Below are 18,662 nucleotides of genomic sequence, written 5' to 3'. Positions count from 1 at the left end.
ATAAAAGAGTTCAGCAAAGACTCAAATAATATTCATGGATAGATTTGATCATAAACTCACAATTCATCAGATCCCAACAAGCACACCGTAAAAAAGAGTTATATCAAATAGATTTCCAAGAACATCAAGGAGAACATTATATTGAAGATCAAAAAGAGAGAAGAAGCCATCTAGCTACTAGCTACGGACCCTAGGTCTGTGGTAAAGTACTCACGCATCATCGGAGGGGCAAGAAGGACGATGAAGAACCCCTTCGTGATCGTTGCCCCCTCCAACAGAGTGCCGCAAAAGGCCTCTGGATTGGATCTCATGGTTCTGGAACTTGCGGCGGGTGGAAAAGTGTTTCGTTGACTCCCCTAGGGTTTTTGGAATTTTGGAGTATTTATAGAGGTGGAGGTAGGTCAACAAGGTCCCCGTGGGCCCCACTACCCACCAGGGCACGCCGGAGGCCCCTGGCGCGCCCTGGTGTCTAGTGCCCCCCACGGGCCTCCTCCCGTGTGCTCCAAAAGCTTCCAGGGTGATATAAGACCCTGGAAGCTCGGTCTGGTGACGTATCAGCTGATGAACAAATATCGATATGTTGGAGACGTATCAGCTGCCGAGAGGTCACGTTGGTCAGCGCCGCCTTCCCTCCCTCTGGTCACATCGCGACATCAGTGCCGACCTCCACGTGCTCTGGGCCGGCATGAATGCGACACGGTAAGCGGTGTGTGCATCAGAAGGAAAGCGCGGGAGGGGCAGTGAGGGTTTTTGATGAGCCAGGGCGGTCAGAAGCGGGCATGGGATCGGTCCGAACTCCCGCAAAGCCCCCTCCCTCACTTGTCTCCGGTTTGCGGGAGAAATCGCGTCCGGACCGCTCCGTGGACCGATACATTCTCGCGTTGGATGAATTCCGTGGTTCAGACAGATGCGAGCGGTTTGCGGGTTCGCCTTGGAGATGTCCTAATAACTCAACGAAATTTAAAGAGGTTGTTAGATCTATTGTGGGAAGGGTCGACGATGCTCGACAACCTTTCCACTAGGGTCTAAAAACCCTGATAGGCACTTGGTGAACACTTAGTCACTCAACTATGTATGTTACCAATATCGAAATCAATCTAAAGACTTGGATGCACTTTCATGAACATTTGAGCCCTTGACTTTACACAAACAAATTAGGGCACTAAATTTTGGGCAGTATGAGTAGTATGCTAGGGTTGAGCGTCAGATAGGCGCCTAGCGCTCGGTGAAGCCCCAAAACCCTCCTCCCCCCTCTGGCGCGAGAGGCCGCCCTCAATCCCCCCCTCACTGCCAAGTTCCCGCCAGTCTCCTCCATTCCCCTCCCCACCTCTCCCAAATCCAATCTCCAAATCCTCATCTCCCTCCCCATCTCTCTCGTCGGCGGCGAGGCGGCCCAAAGGGGGGAAGAGGGGCGAAGATGCTGTGGGTGGACAAGCACCGGCCGAAAACCCTAGACAAGGTCATCGTCCATGAGCAGGTCGCGCAGAACCTCAAGAAATTCGTAAGAACCCGCGACCCGCCCCTCCTAAAATCACTCTCCTAGGGTCTCCCCCGCCTCCTTGTGTGCTGATCTGTTCTGTCGGTGTCCGTTTGGTTCAGGTGGCGGAGCAGGACTGCCCGCACCTGCTCTTCTATGGCCCGCCGGGGTCCGGCAAGAAAACCCTAATCATGGCGCTCATCAAGCAGATGTTCGGCGCCGGTGTGGAGAAGGTAGTTCCTTCTCTTCAGGATAAATCTTTGAAGATCTAGATTTTTTTACCTTTTTTTTTTTTTGCCCGTGGCCGGGGTGTTTATTTTTCTGCTGACATTTTCGTGCATTTTGATGGCCCCGTTGCAGGTGAAGATGGAGAATAAGACTTGGAAGATCGATGTGAGTCGTGGCCCTTCTTTCAGCCCATCTCTGTCTTTCCTTGTTATTGTCACTATTATTGCAATGTTGCGATGTGTCATTGAAGAATTGACAGAAAGTAGTATGCAAATAAAAAGTTATGCGGTTGTCACTACATGTGTCATGCATACAGGGAGTCTTTCTTTTTCAGTTTGTGCTATTGGTGAACATAGCACTGATCCACCATGATATGAAACAAAGCATTTGCCATTTCTCTGTATGTCGATAGCTTATTAGTGTTCTGTGGCATTACCTAAGTTGTCAATTTGGGATAGCTATGAATATGTCTGAGAGTTTGATGTGCAATTTCCTTTGTACAGACCGGGACGAGGACATTTGATCTAGAGCTGGCGATGTTGTCAAGTTCCCACCATTTGGAAATGAACCCCAGCGATGCTGGCTTTCAGGACAGGTATGTTGTTCAGGAGGTTATCAAAGAGATGGCCAAGAGTAGGCCGATTGATGCCAAGGGCAAGAGAGCATTTAAAGGTTGGTACTTCTTCTGATTTTGTTCTTATAACTCTCTAGTTCCAAATATTGTTGTCTTACAAAGAAGTTGCCACTAGCTTTTCTTCCCCTGGCACCATTGTCTATTGCATCCTGTAATGATGAATCATCTCTATATAGCATGAAGTTGTCTTATACAATGCTAGATGATTTACTCGTTACTACCTCCGTTGCTTAATATAAGACGTTTTTGCAGTTCAAATTGAACTGCAAAAATGTCTTATATTAAGGGACGGAGGTAGTACTTTTCAGTGGATGATTTCAACAAGTGCATAAACAGATGATGCTATGCAAAGTGACCATGCCACTTGCTTAGGCTGTATGCTTGCTTTATTTAAAAACAAATTCCTCATTCAACATAAACTTAAACATACTTTGTATATTTGCAGTGCTTGTCCTAAATGAAGTTGACAAGCTGTCACGAGAAGCACAACATTCCCTCCGTAGGACAATGGAGAAATACAGTGCATCGTGTAGACTCATATTATGCTGTAATAGCTCCTCAAAGGTGACAGAAGCTGTAAGGTCCCGTTGCTTGAATGTGCGAGTGAATGCACCTACCGAAGATCAGGTTAGTAATGGATATTTGATGCCATTTTTACTGCAACTAGTGTCAGTTGTGGATCTTTGGCTTGATTTCATGGTCGGTGCTACTATGTCTAATAGGGTGTTCAAAACTTGCATGGGTTCCTTTGCTTCTGAGTTTGGTAATTAGTTCAGTTATGGTAAATTGAGCTTTATTCATTTTCATAAGTGTTGTGAATTGAATCTGTAAAGTCGGGACTTTACCAGGGTTGTTTGAACTGCTCTATGTAAGGTTTGAATCTATGCTTTTATCAGTTTATTTGTACCATGTTCACAGCAAGGAAATGGTAGTGAAATTTTTAACTGTGCTCCAACCTCATTATTCTATGTATAGTTGAAGAAGTTATGCATACTGCACCCCTAAACCTTGCCCATTTGCAGATTGTACAAGTACTGGAATTCATTGGGAAGAAAGAGAATCTGCAACTTCCATTTGGATTTGCTGCTCGGATAGCAGCTCAATCAAACCGCAACTTGAGGCGAGCAATATTATTTTTTGAGACATGCAAAGTCCAGCAGTAAGCCCGACTGCTACCTTTAATTGTTACTGCAGTTCTGTTAATGTTGGTTGTGCTGTGTCCCTAGTTTTATATTTGTATCATGTATCTCACTGTTTACGCCCTTTAGTTTTTACATTTATCTGGTTTTCCCTTAAGTTTTTTTCTTCTGTTTCTATATTGCAGATATCCATTTTCAGCAAATCAAGTGGCGCCTCCTCTTGACTGGGAGCAGTATGTGTCTGAAATAGCAACTGAAATCTTGAGTGAACAAAGCCCTAAAAGGTCTGTCGTGTTTCATTTCCAACTTCTATTGAGCTGCAGTCCCTAATGTTTGCCTTTTCCTTTCATTTCCTGTTTACATGTTTTCATTTTTCATTTTTAGTCACCACATATTTGTTTTCCTTTTTTCTGTAAAGATACTATTACATTATTGTTCTCCCTCGAGCCCTCTTTTCATGCATCATAATGGCTCCCGGCCATCAGTGGATACCCATTGTAGAATTATTAGGAAGATCTTCAGAATTGAAGAGATTTCGTAACCTACATGCGGCCAGCAGCCAGCACTGATGTCATGAGATGTCTTGTACTTTACTTATTTAATCTAATAGGCGTGGTAATGGATCTGCATCTGCTTGGAATGTTATATTTTCGTCTTGTGTCACACCATATGGAAGCGACATCTGCTATTTTTGGTGGTTCACCATCTGTTACGCACTTTTGTTCTTCACAATATCTGTTTATTAATTTTCCTTACATAGTGAGTCATCTAAGACATTTTCTGGTTTCGCTTTGATTTGACTTTGAATAGTAAAATTAATATTTCAGGCTATATTCTGTACGCCAGAAATTCTATGAGTTACTTGTGAATTGTATCCCACCTGAAAGCATCTTGAAGGTGACACAATGCTTCTATTGCTGCTTTACCTTCATTTTTCGATGACCTTTAATGTGGGTGCAAGTTAAACTTGTTTTTGACAATTGCAGAAGTTGTTAACCGAGTTAATGAAGAAGTTAGACTCTGATTTGAAGCATGAAGTTTGTCGCTGGGCTGCACACTATGTGAGTAATTGTTATGCTAACATTTTTTCCCAGCTCCCAGCCAATTTAGTTTCATATGTTCTTTGTAACGTAGGAGTACAGTAGACTTTTCATGTTCTATCTCCACTAATGTCACATAGTACTAGCTCTACCTCTTAGTTCTATGGCCTTAATTTTGTATTTTCTTCCTTATTGATGCTTATTTTCATTCTTGTGATAAATCTGCTTGTTAAGCTCTGGTGTCATGTCTTTGGCAGGAACACAAGATGCGACTTGGGTCAAAGGCCATTTTTCATCTGGAAGGTACATCTTGTGCACCTTTTAGAAACTGGTGTGTTGTGCATAATGTTGTCAGGTTTCTTGTTGGTCTAGCGTGTGCATATTTGTATTGTACCAATAGTTTGACTTATCTGATTATTATCGGCATAAATGGACCTAGCTATGTCTTCTCACAATACGATTTGATGGCACCACGTAATAAGTAAAAACCATAGATTTGGTTGCACTATTAAAAATATAGGTCTTGTTTCAAAGAGAGACAAGTTAATAGAAACTTTCCCTCAAAATGTAGTGGAATACAATCCTACAAATTGAACCAGCAACATATGAAAAACTCCTTACAATCCTCCACAGTTCTTAAGGAAATCCTTTGGATCAGAGATGCCCTTAATCTGGCATATATATACCTCATGATCTGTGTACATTGTATTTCAATATTTTGGGTGGCTACCATTGTGGCGGCACTAGCCTAGTTGGTACTCAAAAACTGATCCCTGACTCGTCTGCACCCATGTTTTGCTACTGTTTCTGCAGCTTTCGTGGCCAAGTTCATGAGCATTTACAAGGAGTTCCTTTGTGCCGCATTTGGTTGAGCAAAACCAGAGCATACGGATGTTTGCCGCTGCAAGAAGATGCTCCTAGTTCGCAGTCTCTGTCGTCGCAATCGCTTTGGTCTGATGTGTGGGCGCTTACATTTTGTATGTTACTCAGTCAGTGTAGTTTGTACTGAATTCATGTGAGCAAGTACTTATTTACTTTGAATCATTTGCTACTGAAAGGTGGAGTCGCCCACCTATGATCGTCTTGATTTTGTTCTGCCTTGTCCTTGGACGTCAAACGAATTTCAGCATCTCATCCTATAAATGCCAACAGGGTGCTAAACGATATCACTACCTCCTTTCTGGTTATAGAAGGCTTACACGTACATATTATAAGTTATATGAGTATATCATAAATATTATAGCATTAGAAATTTGAAATATTATAATTCCTAATGGTATAACTGTTCTGATATGTGCTAGAGATACCTATAAATAAGAAACGGAATTGCTAAATCTCAGTTGACTGAGACTTAATCAAGTCTCAATTGATACTATATTCTTTTTTATATGTTCTATCATTTGACTAAGATTTGGAGCCATGCCCAATTAGAAAGGAGGGAGTAAATCGCAACAATGATTAAATACTTAAACAGCCAAGCGCTTTTTAACAACATCAATGTATTCCATTTACAGGTAATACTTGATGCATTTGTAAATGTAAATACAAGGGCCTGTCTATACACATGTATTAATTCAAAATATTCTCAGAAGAGTTGTGCTAGTATGTGTTTTAGTTCATGTTGGCGTGCACAAATGTGTCAGATTTGTATAAAAAAGGAAGGGAGGATAATGATAAGCCTTTACGTTCAAAAATGTGATTCTTACAATGTTATCTTTTGCTTTTTCAGACTTAACTAGTTCTACTTATTCTGAAATCACTATGGAATTCTAACACAGAAAAGTACTCCCTCCGTCCAAAGGAATTTTGGCAACACCATTCATCTGACCCAGAGTGTTTATTAGAAATTCTCCTAAGAAATACTGTATAATCTTTAGAAGAATACTATGAACATCATACAATCCAAATACTCCCTCCGTTCCTAAATACTTGTCTTTCTAGGCATTTCAACAAGTGACTACATACAGAGCAAAATGAGTGAATGTACACTCTAAAATATGTCTACATACATCCGTATGTAGTAGTCATTTGAAATGTCTAGAAAAACAAATATTTAGGAACGGAGGGAGTAGTATTCTGCGAGACCGAGTTAGCGTGGCCAGTCTCAGTTGTTCACCTCATCACCTGACGTAGTGGCTCCGCTTGATAAAGGCAAGCTTATTAACAGTTAAGCGAAGCAAAGTTCTCTTTTAAAAGAAGAAGGTAAATTATCCAACAAAACGGTTATGAACGAAGAAGGTAGTACAACAGAGCGGATGCTATTATTATTACAAGAAGATCTGTCACAAAATCAAATGACTGTTACGAATTTATACAGCAGCGACTGCTCGCTAACACATACAGGTCAGTGCTTGCTGGCGGCGGCGGCGTTAGACCCTGGGCCTCACCCTGCGCCCGCTGGTGTCGCCGCCATCCGAGATCTGGCCCCACACGCTCTGGCTCTTGCCCCCGCTGCTGCATTCCTCCTCGCACCCGGCTACTGTCCGGAGGATCTCTGACTGTAGCGCCGGGCAGTTGTCTTTGAGGTAATCGAATCCGTCGGTCCGGATTACAGCTGCAGATACATAAGGGCATCTGGAATGTTATACAGTTCAGGACGCTTGTTTGGGCACCACCAAGAAACAAACAGTAGAAACATATGCAAAGGCAGTCTACAAGTACTCCCTCCGGTCCTTTTTACTCTGCATATTAGAATTCTCTGAAGTCAAACTTCACAAAGTTGAAGTTTGACCGTATTTATATGAAAAAATATCAACATCTGCCATGCTAAAGTTATACAATATGAAACTTTAAGCCATGACACATCTATTGATATTGATTTCAAATTGTGAATGTTGGTACTTTTTTCTATAAAGTTGGTCAAACTTTACGAGGCTTGACTTCAGTCAAATCTTATATGCGAACTAAAAAGGACCGGAGGGAGTACCATAAAAAAGCAGTACACATTAAATTACTGACGTTATAGGATATCTCGGATGAAAATATTGTCAAATTGAGAACATGACACACAAATGAAAATTAAAATGCTTTGAGCCAACTACTGTAGCTTGCTGTCTGATTGGCATAATGGGAGATTCAAAACGTTGCCGTCATCAGGCTAACATTGTGCCCTCAGCACAAAAAGATACATGTATCTGTATTACTAAGTGGTACATCTTCTGTTCTAACTATTGCTACAAACAAAGGCATCATATGGGCCACTGTTCCTTTCCATGAGTATGCATAAGGGTGTATACTTGTGGAAACAAATGGCAGCATGCTGTTTCATACACCACCTTTTGGACGCAAACTGGAAACTACCGACAGGAGTTCTCAAGCAGATATGAATATAACTGCAATTATCCGATAACTACATAGGACGAGCACATCGAATTGCATCGCTTGTTAAGCCTTATTACCTGAAAGGTTCTCAGCAGCAAATTTTAGGCAGACGGACTTGAGCTCTGTAGCATGATGCCGATCAGCCAGCGCTAGAGTAGTTGCCACAGATTTTACAGAAATCTGTTTGCACAAGTAAGATTCACATAACACTCTTAGCCTTGGCAACTCATATTTGTCTGCTGCAGCCAACAATTTCCCAGCTAAAGTATCAAAGATGGGACAATCTGAGCTTGATGCAGACAATTCGTCATCACCAACAAGATTGTCCCTGTACATGAAGTGAAGCACAGCCTACAACATAGAGTATTTGCATAAGATAATAAGATATAAATCAAGCTTGTTAAACTGCGAAATCCAAAGAATAAGATCAGCATAGAAGAAACATACCTGAAATACTTTTGGCTCCATGTCATCGATGACAATCTCTTTGATTTCGTTACTTGTGTCGACTTCACTGTTTTCTTCATCTGATTCAGGATCAAGAAATTCAGATCTAAAAAAAGAAGATCGGGCAGCCAACACTAACTTATGAGCATGAAACTTCTCTCCTGCTACACTAAAAATAACATCTGCACCCTCTTGAGAGTCCAAAAGCGTCCCAAAATGGTAGCCTATGTCAGAATCCGGAACCTCTAGAGAATGTGGCCTAGAGTATTCCATGGTTGATGTTACAACGCCCACAGTACAATTTATCTTCAAGCAATCGTCTTTAAGAAAGTCCGATGTCTCAAGAGCAGTACGTCGAAAAAACCTTTTATAACCCCTGAAAACAGAAATTAAGATTAAAAACCAATTTCAGAAAAAATATTTACATTTTTACTACTTGAAACCCTTCGCATTTTAAAAAAAATCATTAACATGACCAGTCGTGTTCACACAAATTTCTATAATCAATTTACCAGGTGTGTGTTCCCACAAACTTTTATAATCAATTTACCAGGTGTGCACAAAGTTGCTAATCTCGCACTCTTTTATACAGTAGGCCATATCTATATCTATACCTACAAGTTCTCTAGCTGCTCCCAGCTTAACCTAAAGTTACTAGAAATTTTCTGATTGATCTCATTCATTGGATCTAACACCTAAAATGACACTGTAGATCTACAAGTATGTTGATCAATTAAAATAATTATATGAAATGTTCAAACAGAGGCTGATGGAAGTATGTAAAGCAAACACATTAACCAGGTAAATATCTCTGCTGAAGGATGTGTTGAGAATATCATGACAAGAGGATATCCAAATAAAACAGTCCTCCCAGATAATGTGTTTGGCAAGGAATTTAGGGTGGTACTAGTTAATTAAACATGGTTAATTTGGGGTTGCAGTCCAATGGGTTGGACAAGTAGTTAACACTAATTCGTACACCAAATCCTAATCAGTGCACTCCCAAGGAGAAACAGGCCCACAGCACAACCAAAATAACTCCTAACCGTAGCCAATTAGTAATCGACTAGTTATTGGTGCAGTGTCAGAATCAGCACCTGGCTACCTACAAAATAAGGCGAGAACCATGCCAACAGACCTAAATCGGTAGAATCACATCAGATAGTTATGAGTTGTGATCGAGGCTCATCATACATTAGGCGTAGCTACTGACCAATTGCTTTAAAATGAAAGCCAAATCGCAAGGCAACGGGAGCAGGAGACCTCGTAAGGGCCGTGATCCCCGAGAGAAAGCGATTGCGGTGGGAAGGTAAGGCTGGATGAGCATACCACATGGATCCGCGGTACTTGAGGGTGTAGGGCCCGGCGTCGAGGGCGCGGTCGAAGTGGGAGTGCACCTTGTGCTTGCCCCGGCCGCTCTGGTCCTGGAGGGTGAGCTCGAAGAGGGCGCGGACGTCGGTGCCCTCGGAGGCGAGCGCGATGAAGACGGAGACGTAGGCGGAGTTGTCCTCGGGGTTCTTCCCGTCCGGGTAGAAGTAGATCGCCCACTGGTAGCCGCCCACGGCGAAGGTCTCGCTGGCGATGTGCTTGCCCACGCCCATGCCCTTGGCGAGGGAGTAGCCCTGGATCACGAACCGGTGCGACCCGTTCACCGTCTCCGTCACCGACCGCGAGCTCGTCGGCGAGGCCGCCGCGGCGTCCCGCGCGGGCGCCGTCGCCCCCGCCCCGCGCTCGATCACCACCGCCCCGCCCCCGCCCTCGTGCTGCGGGGACGCGTCGCCGCCGCCCCCGGCGTCGTCGTCGTCCATGCGGGAGGGTGGGAGGCTAGGGTTGGCGGGCGGAGGAGGGAGGGGATTGGGGATTTCGTGGCTTGGCGCTCAGCTGCTACAGCACGCGGGGGAAACGAGGGAGGGAGGAGGGTGCGGTGGGTGGAGCGAGCGAGAGAGAGAGAGGGTGAAACGAGGGAGGGAGGGAACCGCCGGGAAGGTAACAAATTAACCAACTGTTTCGGCCTGTGAGTGACGCATTCATGCTGTGGCGCCTGATTTTTTTTGTTGGAGAAGTATCTGGTGATACCACCATTTCATGCTCCCATTTTTAAAAATTCAAATTAAAATGTTTCAATGAATTTCGACTTTTTTTCTGTAGAAAACGGATTCTTTGAAAACATTGAATCTTTCCTTGCCCAGATCCAAGCTCGAATCGAACGGTTGCATGTAGCAAAACTCCCACAGTGTATTGATTTGGTAGGATGAATTCAGTTGACGTCTCCAAACAGGCAAGCATGCTCGTCAATGTGAGAGATAATAACAAAACAGAAGGGAAGTCAAAGGCACATCAACAGGCACTCAGGCAGCGATTCTCCTCCGAACGTACTACAGCATAAATAAAGCGCATGATTTGCCGCTGCAAGGCGATACTACCGGAGAAGCAATCATTGCGCATCAACAAACAACGCTCCCTGTGCCAACTCACGCCACATTACTGTACTGTGCAACCGGAGTACCGGGCAATGATTTCAAACAATGGCTACAGCCTGGATGGGGCAGCGCCTCTGCCCCGGCCGTACGGGAAAAATTCAATGGCTGTGCCCCGTCCCTGTGCAAATCTCTGCATACACACGCGCCCCAGGAGTAAAAACTCGTATTTCACCTCCCGGTGAATGAACTTACAGCAATTTCGCTATCGCTTTGCTAAATTTGGGCGCAAAATTGACCTGCAACATGGCCTAGCTCCTACCGGCGAGCACCTACGTAGTGTCTCAGAACGAGCTCACAAGCCCCACGCCTAGGTCCTCCGCGAGCTCGTCCCACAGAGGGATGAGGATCAGCACGACGAGGAACACCGAAGCTATCAGGGCGCCCCTCCTCCAGGTGCCGACGTCGCTAACGTCGTCCAAGCATGGCTTCTCAGGTGTTCTCTGGGAATACACCACAAGGTAGACAGGCATAGGTTAATGTATGAAACAAATGGATCCTCCTGCCTGGTGCCTCCTAACCGTCATCCATTTTCCTGTTTACCTGACATAGTAGCACGTATAGACCCCAGGGAAGAGATAGCGGCCCCCCAAGCTATAGAAGGGGGGGAAAAAAGAACATTAGAAGTGAACGATTTGATCGTTTGAGTCTTGGGTCAAAAGTTCCCAGAAATAAATAAAAAAAGTCCACCATTTTTCTTTAGTAATGATAGTATAAAAATAATTAAGGTCACCGGTGTTATGACATACAATTACACGTACAATACTGCATGTAGTTTAGTATTAATGGAAATGTATTTTCTCTTCTTTTTAGAGGTAAGAAACACAAACTGTACTGCAATGGAGACTCTGAAGCCAAAGCTGGGAAGGCTAAGTGCAAGTTGTTGGTCAGAGAAAGAAAGCAACATGGACTGACGTACCACTCCAAGTCCAAGCAACGAATAAGTCGTCAAGCCAAATCCAAATAAAGCATCCTTGCCGAAAGCACCCTGTTGAACACACCACAGAACTTCAGACTTGGTAAAGGAACCTCAGGATTTTGCTGCTAATCAATCATGTTATTTCAAAGCTACTAGCTCCATCCAAGAGCAAGATGGACTGAGGTAGTCCAAGGTTAAGCACCAAAACGTCCAGAGGTTCCAGATATTAATTACTGTAAGGTTAATGCAGATTGATGAAACAAGCTATGGAAATTTCAATAACTCGTGAACAAAAGCGTAAAAGGGGCAATGTAATGAGATGTTGAATGTATCACTTGTTACTGTGCAAATGAAGCCCCCATTGATGGATATATCTGTCAGTAAAGTTGTAAATGAATAATCAATGTTAGGTCTGAAGATTTTTCACAGACAGGAGACACTTGCTCTGTTCTGCAATGGAGATGTACAGGACCTGCCAGTGGTTGAACAGTGTACCAAGTTGTAATTCTTATTTTTCTAAACATTCAAAAAACCCAATCACTCAAAGATTCACAAAGTAGAGCTTAACACTGTTTCCACTTTTCAGATCACTGACAGCTACAGGCATCTCTAAATAAATGGATTTTGTTCCTGCATACACTAGTTTCTTGACCTCTTGATCATGATCTCTTTTTTTTTTGACGGGTGATCATGATCTTTTGTCAGTAGCTCATGGCTGCATGCTACTGTCCACCTGGTAATACAAGTCACACAGATTGGACATGTCACAAGTGCAGATATTCACTACCACTAAAGATGGAAGACAACTTCTCATTTTATTAAGTTTAGTCATAGCATCCTAAGTCACGCTTAAACGACTCAGAAACTCTTATAAGAGAGGTGAATGATAAAAAGGTCCTGAAGACAGTATTAACTGTCAATGAAGGGAAACCGAGAGCCATTCTCAAAAAGAGTAGATACTGGCACATACTCCTGCCCACTAATTATGCTCTCCAAGGAAGAGCACTTGGAAGGAGATTCATTTATTCATGAGAGTACTGGTCATGGGGTGTATAGGAGGAGCGGAGGGGAGAACTCTTTGAAATTGAAACATGGACTTCATATGTGGACAAAAAGAGATGGAATGACATATTTCTGGATGAAGGGAGCACATGCATACGGTCCAGCATGATTATTTGGTTGCATCCATAAGAAAAAATATGGAGTATTAATTTTTACCTGTAAACCTCTTCCACCGTCAAGACATCCAACAGGAAGCATATTGAAGGCAGTAGTTGTCAAACCACACCTGCAGAATTTGCAGGAACAGTAAGACAAACAAAATCTGTTTGGTTACAAGAGGTCGGGCAATTCATGAACGATACTTCACCAGCCAGCGATCACGAGAGGGTGGATAGAAACCGTAGCAGCATGCAAAGCACTGAAAATCAATTTAGGTTCATTAGAAAATAGAAACATAGAGTTTATATCGAAACTACAAAATGCAGAGTTGAGCAGTTGATAAAGTATACAAAGTTAATAACCTCTATCATGGATGATGGGTATACTAGTATATTCATCAGAAGTTGTATCACCAACCATAGTTTTTAAAGTGGTATAAGGGGAAGCTAGGTGCCTAACCCCTGTTTTAGTTATCAAGCGCTTAAGGCAAGGTGGTAAGGTGAGACAGCAGCTTGGCAACATAGGAACAGAGCAACCGGCACATGTATTAGAGAGAAAATGGAACGTGCTGACATGGGCTACTATCCATTGTTCCACACAGAACAGAACATCCCCATGGCATAAAGGCACATTATCAGTGCTGAAGTGACGCTGAAGCAACACCTACAAAACCATGGTACTAACACGATTCGTAAGCTGTAACAATTCTTAATGCTTAACTATCCACGCTCATAGAAGATCCCATTACACGTAATAATTCATCAAATATAAGTTGGGAGTTAAGAAAACCATTGACATTCTACTTGAATTGATCAAGCGAAAAATCCTCCTAAACCAGAAGAGTTTCAGCTAAATCTGGTACACTTCTCAAAAACTGCAGCTATGAGTGAGAATCAGGAAAGTAGCACACACTTCCTGAGTGTTCTAAAATGGTAGCTATAACAGGATAACACAATGGACTGAAGGAAAAAGTGCAGCTATCACATCTGAAACTAGAACAGATAAAAACTTAAAGAATAGTCTAACGGAATTAAATACTACTCCCTCCAATCCATATAAGTGTTGCAGTTTTGAACTAAGGTTGAACTAAACTTAGTTCAAAGCTGTGACACTTACTTTGGATCAGAGGGAGTAGTTTAAATGTCAGAAAGTAAATGTCCAAAATTCCAGGTATCAGTCACCTGTAACCAAGTATTGCTCTGCTAATAAGTCCAAGCAACAAAGAACCCTGGAACAGATTGCTGGGTACTTGAACCAAATCAGTTGCCCCAGCAGGATTTGAGGAGAGCCACAAGCCTACAGAGAACATTGAAAAAGAAAGTGCAGCTCCAGCCAAAGGACCAGCCATTGATACGTCAAACATTGTCTTTCGATCTGGTAGAATGGATTTGAACTACAGAAGTGAATGATGAAAATAAGAAAAACTTCCACATGTGGTTGGAGATAAATATGCACAATCGTATGACTTTTGCAACATTGTTCACAAAATTAGACATGTCAAAATAATAATAACCAATAGGACAAAAAAGGTGTTTCCTTAAGATTTAGACTCTGGAATGTACCTCCCATGAATGATGACACCCGAAGTAGAAAAAAATATATAACTACTCAAGCAACTCCCAACAGATCTAATATTATTTACCACCACACACCAGGGGGGGGGGGGCAGTAAAAGAAACTTAAAAAGAGGCGTATTCCAATGCTATCATGCTTACAGGTGGAGAATCAGATAATGCAGATAAAGCGCAATATATTATCAAGAACTCAAGATTTTACCCAACTCTTCGTCATCATGGCATACTAGCAAATTAGTGATCAAGTATTTGAAATACAGTAAAGAAATAGCAGGAGCACAATACATTCCTGTCAGATGCAATCTTATACATATTATAACACTTCTTCTACTATTAAAGACACTAACCTGAGTAATTGAACCAAAAGTTCCAAGAGTAAAGTTCGGAATGAAGAAAGGAATGCCCAGTTTCACATTCTTTGGGTATGCTGCCAAAAAGTGTCCAACTTCCTGCATCATAATGTAACATGGTAGATCAGGTCAAAACAATTACAAACAGAGGGGCTTCATGAATAACAGCTCAAACCGCTAAATGCATCACTACTTAATTAAAGGATCCGCTGATACCATTGTCTGCTAGTTGATGCCAACGTTGAAAAGCTTGGAGCAGAGCTAATCGATCGAATACTTTATTTTTTAAACTACCAACTGTACCGAGTCATAAAGGATAGAGGAATTCCTCAACAACAAAAAAAGGATAGAGCAACTATTAACATTTGAGTCTTTACACAAACCTGTTCGTAGCAATTATGTTATGTTAATGCTGGAACGAGTTTAGCAATAACTCTAACAAAGGAAATACAATAAGAAGATGCACTTTGCCCCTAGGCCCACACTTCATATGGCAGCAAAAAAAACGTGAACACAACTGAATTCTGGGTGTCTTTTGTAACCAACTGGAGCATTGCAGAAAAGGTTAACAATGATAATTTCCATTGCATTTCTTGAAAGCTTGAACTGGTGCAAGAGATGTACTCCCTCCATTTCTTTTTACTCCACATATAAGATTTGTCTTAAGTCAAACTTCGTAAAGTTTGACCAAGTTTATAGGAAAAGACATCAACATCCACAATACCAAATTAATACCATTAGATGCATCATGGAATTAAATTTCATATTGTATACCTTTACTATTGTAGACGTTGATATTTTATAATATAAATTTGGTCAACCTTTATGAAGTTTGACTTAAGACAAATCTTATTGCGGAGTAAAAAGAAACGGAAGGAGTACTATTGCTCAAACAAGAGCTAAAAGACCAGAAGAAAAATAAATGCTCAGCAGAACTTTGATGTGATTTACATGAAATAGTTGGATAGCCAAGACGCCATAAGCCACTGGTAGAGCTGACTCCACAAATGGAAGTAAAAGTTGCATGTCAGGTGGGGGTCCAGTAGCATTTGGATCAGTGAAATATGAAACAATGTCTGGTGGAAGACTGCTTATCTGCACAGGCAAAATGAATTAGCAACATAGCATAGAAGGGTATTAAGCTCTGGTATCACATAATGGGTTAGGCCGATATACCTTTGACGCAATTCCTAGCTCAATACAGGAGAACACAGTGAGAAGGAAAAGTAACAGCGAAATAACGTATTGCCACAGGGTAGTAGGTCCAGGCTCAGAAACTTCTCTTCTGAGCAAACCAAAACTAACACGTGGCCCCCCGCGTGGGTCATCCTCTTCTGAATTGGGCTCTTCCACCATGAAAAGATTGTATTTGTCACCTGTAAGTTCACGTAGCTGCCGTTGAAGTTTTCCAAAGATTTCTTCTCTGTCCCCTCGGAGATTCCCAACAAAAAGGACTCCTTCCCCAAGATCACCAAAAGGTTCTTCTCTTGTCAACCAGAATGTTGTGTAGCCAAAAAACTTTTCCTTGATGGCCTTGACATCAGCTTGATCAACCTTTTCTGGGCCTAGGAGTTCCAATAACTTAACTGTATCGATATTATCCACACTGAAGCTCAAAAGAGGAGGCTCGCTTGATACACCAGGAGTCTGAGCAAATGGATATGTTATAAAATATGTTTGAGAAAAGAATCAGCCATGTTCATAATAAACAAATATGCATTACAAGTGAAAAGAAATGTTGGTGTACGCCTTATTAAGAAGTACTTCCTCCGTTTCAAAATACTTGTCGTGGTGTACGCCTTATTAAGAAATGTTGGAACGACGGGAGTACATATCATGTTTTTCTCTATTTCTTAAGACAAGGAAATTATTCAAGCTTACTCAAAGAATTCTGAAATTTGGTGAGTAAGTTCTAACAGGTTTAAACTGCTATGGCGGTATTCACTTTACTTGGAACTTGCAGTCATAATAGAATAGAGAACTAATAGCTGTAGTGATATGATGCAGTCATTAGTGAGTATAGCAGAGACAGCATGGGATTCATCATTTAGGTAGAATTTCATCTAACAACCTGACATGAGTACCTAAGTATCCAATGAAGGATACTAAATATCATAGCGCTAGGCTTTGGAAACACGAACAAGCACAATGTGGCAACATCCCTTCATTTTTGGCAACTGAATGTCGCGTCTGCCATATCAACATTAAGATAGTGCCTCTGCTCAAGAACATAGGACGTTTTGAATATCACTGTAGTCTCAACATGTAAATTTGACCATTACTTCCTTTTTATGACCATTTCATACTTGCACATGCATGGCTTAATCTTTGAGACAAGCATATAACTACTGGCAGGATCAACCAGGTAGCATGTCCTCGGTGACGTCCAGCGTCAGGAGTCGTCTTAGCCTTCCACTTGCATGGAAACGCAAAGGCAACAGTCAGGCCGGTTGTCGCTGTTGAGCGGGCATAGCTCATCCTCCCTGAGGATTGGCGCAGAGAGTTGCGTATCCTACCACGTAACTGTGGAGAGGTAGAGGCAACACTTGTTCCGGTTGTTCTCAGTTCGGAGAACTTTGGGTCGGGTCGAGGCAGCCAATAGGGCCACGAGCCTTTATCATAAGCAGCATCCAGGCCAACAGTGTGAGCGAGGTTGCCTTGATAGCAGCAGGCATGTTACATGCCAGCACCACGAGGCAACGCCGCAAGCACTATTCGGCCAGGGTTTAGGGTTTAGGGTGGTAGCTGCAACTGTAGATGTATTATGATCTGAGTTTTTTTTTTGTGTGGCAACTCTAACAATATCCATATAATCAAACTAAATAGTCTTCTATGCCATCATGGTCCAAGTTATAGAAGTTTGGCTACACTGGATGCTTTCTAAAATGTCGTACATATCTGATTTAAGGGATTAATTACTTCACTAGTATAGTAGTCATACTAACACTACACTATAAATCTATAATCACTGATCACAAGGATCATTCAGGAATTCGATTCCCCTTTCAAAAAAATGAGTTAATGAATGATAGCACTAATTGTGCATCCAATGACCCAATCCTGCCTCTAATTGCACACACTTCTATCTCTCAGTCCAGCAGAATGGGCTAGAAAAATACTCCTAAATCAGCAAGCTGTTCAGTCCAACTATGTTCAGCACACGAAATGGCCAATGGCTTAGTTCCTCATACCGCAGAGGACGGCGACGACGAGGAAGAGAAGCTCCCCGAGCGGCTCCGCTCCGAGCCCAGCTCCTCCGCGGCCCCCACCTTGGCTTCCACGGGCGCTGCCGCCTCCTCCTCGCCCCGCTTCTCCCCGTCCTCCCCGCCTCCGCCGCCCTCGTCGACGGAGAAGCGCCGCATCCGGTCGCACCGCCTCAGGGGCCTCCAGTCCACCAGGTAGGCGCCTCGCGGGCACCCCCATCGCGAGGAGGCCACGGAGGGCCTGGGCCTGGGGAGGCGGAGGCGGAGGCGGGCCGCGGCGGTGAGGTGGACGAGGGGCGAGCTCGCGAGCGCCGCGGCGGCGGCCGCCATGGCGGGGCGCACAGTGTGGTGGAGCGCCGCTGGGCTTGGCAGTGCGGTGGTCGGGGGCGGGAGTAGCCCCGGCGGAGTGAGATGGAGCGGTGGGAGGGGAGAGGGAGGATAGGGTGCGGTGCACGGGGAAGAGAGAGAGTGTGGAGGAGCTGGATTTGGCAGCTGAGTCGTCGGCCGCGCTTTCCTGGGCCGGACAGTCCAGCAGTCCACTGCGAAAATATCCTGAAAAAATGTTATCTTCGGCCGACCGGCCCGGATAGCCCACGCGCCGCGCCGGCCTATTAGGTTCCCGTTTTCCTTTTTTTCTCCTTCTTTCTTTCATTAATTCTGTTTTTACTGTTTCCTTTTATTTTTCCTGTACT

General features: G+C 43.2%; 3 protein-coding genes across 4 annotated transcripts; 1 reads left to right on the top strand and 2 right to left on the bottom strand.

Moving 5' to 3' along the window:
- The first annotated feature begins 1,198 nt into the window (after positions 1 to 1,198).
- Positions 1,199 to 5,562, top strand: LOC123105353 (replication factor C subunit 5). The gene is made up of 11 exons (XM_044527414.1): positions 1,199 to 1,501; positions 1,600 to 1,710; positions 1,838 to 1,870; positions 2,209 to 2,377; positions 2,785 to 2,966; positions 3,362 to 3,498; positions 3,664 to 3,762; positions 4,306 to 4,375; positions 4,465 to 4,539; positions 4,776 to 4,821; positions 5,332 to 5,562. The coding sequence occupies exons 1-11, from the start codon at positions 1,418 to 1,420 to the stop codon at positions 5,388 to 5,390; spliced, it is 1,065 nt and encodes a 354-aa protein (XP_044383349.1). The 5' UTR covers positions 1,199 to 1,417; the 3' UTR covers positions 5,391 to 5,562.
- A 1,129-nt stretch (positions 5,563 to 6,691) lies between these two features.
- LOC123105352 (BTB/POZ and MATH domain-containing protein 5) lies at positions 6,692 to 10,235 on the bottom strand. 2 transcript variants are annotated; one of them, XM_044527413.1, is made up of 4 exons: positions 9,616 to 10,235; positions 8,287 to 8,662; positions 7,917 to 8,190; positions 6,692 to 7,092 (listed from the first exon to the last, which is right to left on the bottom strand). In XM_044527413.1, exons 1-4 carry the CDS (start codon positions 10,092 to 10,094, stop codon positions 7,067 to 7,069), a joined length of 1,155 nt encoding a protein of 384 aa, XP_044383348.1. In that variant the 5' UTR covers positions 10,095 to 10,235; the 3' UTR covers positions 6,692 to 7,066. The 2 variants fall into 2 exon arrangements, with proteins under 2 accessions (XP_044383348.1, XP_044383347.1); XM_044527412.1 differs by having other exon boundaries at positions 6,692 to 7,072.
- Positions 10,236 to 10,748: 513 nt separating this feature from the next.
- On the bottom strand, positions 10,749 to 18,431 carry LOC123105351 (probable zinc metalloprotease EGY1, chloroplastic). The gene is made up of 10 exons (XM_044527411.1): positions 17,959 to 18,431; positions 15,944 to 16,414; positions 15,719 to 15,862; positions 14,765 to 14,866; positions 14,025 to 14,236; positions 13,052 to 13,102; positions 12,901 to 12,970; positions 11,683 to 11,751; positions 11,307 to 11,357; positions 10,749 to 11,206 (listed from the first exon to the last, which is right to left on the bottom strand). The coding sequence occupies exons 1-10, from the start codon at positions 18,298 to 18,300 to the stop codon at positions 11,048 to 11,050; spliced, it is 1,671 nt and encodes a 556-aa protein (XP_044383346.1). The 5' UTR covers positions 18,301 to 18,431; the 3' UTR covers positions 10,749 to 11,047.
- Positions 18,432 to 18,662: the final 231 nt, after the last annotated feature.

Source organism: Triticum aestivum, chromosome 5A (genome assembly GCF_018294505.1).
Source record: "Triticum aestivum cultivar Chinese Spring chromosome 5A, IWGSC CS RefSeq v2.1, whole genome shotgun sequence".
In the NCBI taxonomy this organism is placed as follows: Eukaryota; Viridiplantae; Streptophyta; class Magnoliopsida; order Poales; family Poaceae; genus Triticum; species Triticum aestivum.
The sequence above is the reverse complement of the archived record's forward strand: the minus strand, read 5'-3'. Positions and strand labels throughout refer to the sequence as shown.

What these genes read in the sequence shown, in the direction of transcription:
- LOC123105353 (XM_044527414.1), top strand. Translation starts at nt 1,418, where the DNA reads ATGCTGTGGGTGGACAAGCACCGGCCGAAAACCCTAGACAAGGTCATC. An exon ending in ATGCACCTACCGAAGATCAG is followed by an intron (nt 2,967 to 3,361) that starts GTTAGTAATGGA and finishes GCCCATTTGCAG; the next exon opens with ATTGTACAAGTACTGGAATT. An exon ending in GTCGCTGGGCTGCACACTAT is followed by an intron (nt 4,540 to 4,775) that starts GTGAGTAATTGT and finishes TGTCTTTGGCAG; the next exon opens with GAACACAAGATGCGACTTGG.
- LOC123105352 (XM_044527412.1), bottom strand. Translation starts at nt 10,094, where the DNA reads ATGGACGACGACGACGCCGGGGGCGGCGGCGACGCGTCCCCGCAGCAC. An exon ending in AAGTACCGCGGATCCATGTG is followed by an intron (nt 8,663 to 9,615) that starts GTATGCTCATCC and finishes TTCTGTTTTCAG; the next exon opens with GGGTTATAAAAGGTTTTTTC. An exon ending in TGGAGCCAAAAGTATTTCAG is followed by an intron (nt 8,191 to 8,286) that starts GTATGTTTCTTC and finishes TCTATGTTGTAG; the next exon opens with GCTGTGCTTCACTTCATGTA.
- LOC123105351 (XM_044527411.1), bottom strand. Translation starts at nt 18,300, where the DNA reads ATGGCGGCCGCCGCCGCGGCGCTCGCGAGCTCGCCCCTCGTCCACCTC. An exon ending in TGGCTATCCAACTATTTCAT is followed by an intron (nt 14,867 to 15,718) that starts GTAAATCACATC and finishes ATTATGATGCAG; the next exon opens with GAAGTTGGACACTTTTTGGC. An exon ending in TATACGTGCTACTATGTCAG is followed by an intron (nt 11,207 to 11,306) that starts GTAAACAGGAAA and finishes GTGTATTCCCAG; the next exon opens with AGAACACCTGAGAAGCCATG.